At 56.1% G+C, this 702-nt stretch overlaps 1 protein-coding gene across 1 annotated transcript in view; it reads right to left on the reverse strand.

Moving 5' to 3' along the window:
• The window catches only part of EMH_0039190 (OSJNBb0049I21.6 protein, related), a gene marked incomplete at both ends in the record, with an annotated part of 2799 nt that overhangs the window by 220 nt on the left and 1877 nt on the right, over positions 1 to 702 (reverse strand). Inside the window, one exon of the mRNA XM_013495367.1 lies at positions 1 to 687. Coding sequence (XP_013350821.1) covers positions 1 to 687 — 687 coding nt within the window. The remainder of the gene's footprint in view (positions 688 to 702) is intronic.

A 702-nucleotide genomic window follows, 5' to 3' on the forward strand; every position in this document is an offset into this window, starting at 1 on the left:
CGAAGCTCGCTAGGTCGTTGTTGCTGTTTCCTCGCTAGAGTGCGAGGAAACCGGGGAGACTCCCGAAACTGTTTCAAGAAGCCCACATGAATAGTGTGGTGACATCTCCACGTTGGGGGTAAATCGATAATATACGCCAAGGCGTTGACCCGAGAGCGGACCGCAAACGCTCCAACCCATCGTGTGGAGAACGTTTTGGGTTGCTCGCCCTCCTGCGCGCTACGGAGGGAGTGCGAATGCACCAGAACCAAGTCGCCCGGGTTGAAACTGAGTGCGGAACGTCGTTTATCATAGTTTCTGGTCTGACGTTCCTGTGCTTTGCGCATGCATTCCCTCGCTGCTGCAGGCTGTGTGCCGAAGTCGAAAGCCACAGTCTGTCGGGTCTGGCTTCCAACCGCTAGGTCGTGCGGCGGATCGGTGAGTGGAGTTTCGGTGTAGACCAGGGACGCCGGGGAGCTGCGAGTGGAAGAATGCACAGTAGTGTTATAAACCCATTCTGCACAAGCAAGAAAGTCAAGCCAGTTAGGTGTGTTCTGTTGGGTGTAAAGCCGCAAATACTGCACCAGCGTGCGGTTAGTCCGTTCTGTCTGGCCGTCGGCCTCCGGATGGTTGGCGGTGGTCATGTTGTGGTTGATGCCGAGCTGTTGCATGAGGCTGCGCCAGAAGGCGCTAACGAACTTCGGATCCCTGTCGGTAATGATG

Source organism: Eimeria mitis, genomic scaffold (assembly GCF_000499745.2).
Source record: "Eimeria mitis Houghton genomic scaffold, Emh_scaff1543, whole genome shotgun sequence".
Classification (NCBI taxonomy): domain Eukaryota; phylum Apicomplexa; class Conoidasida; order Eucoccidiorida; family Eimeriidae; genus Eimeria; species Eimeria mitis.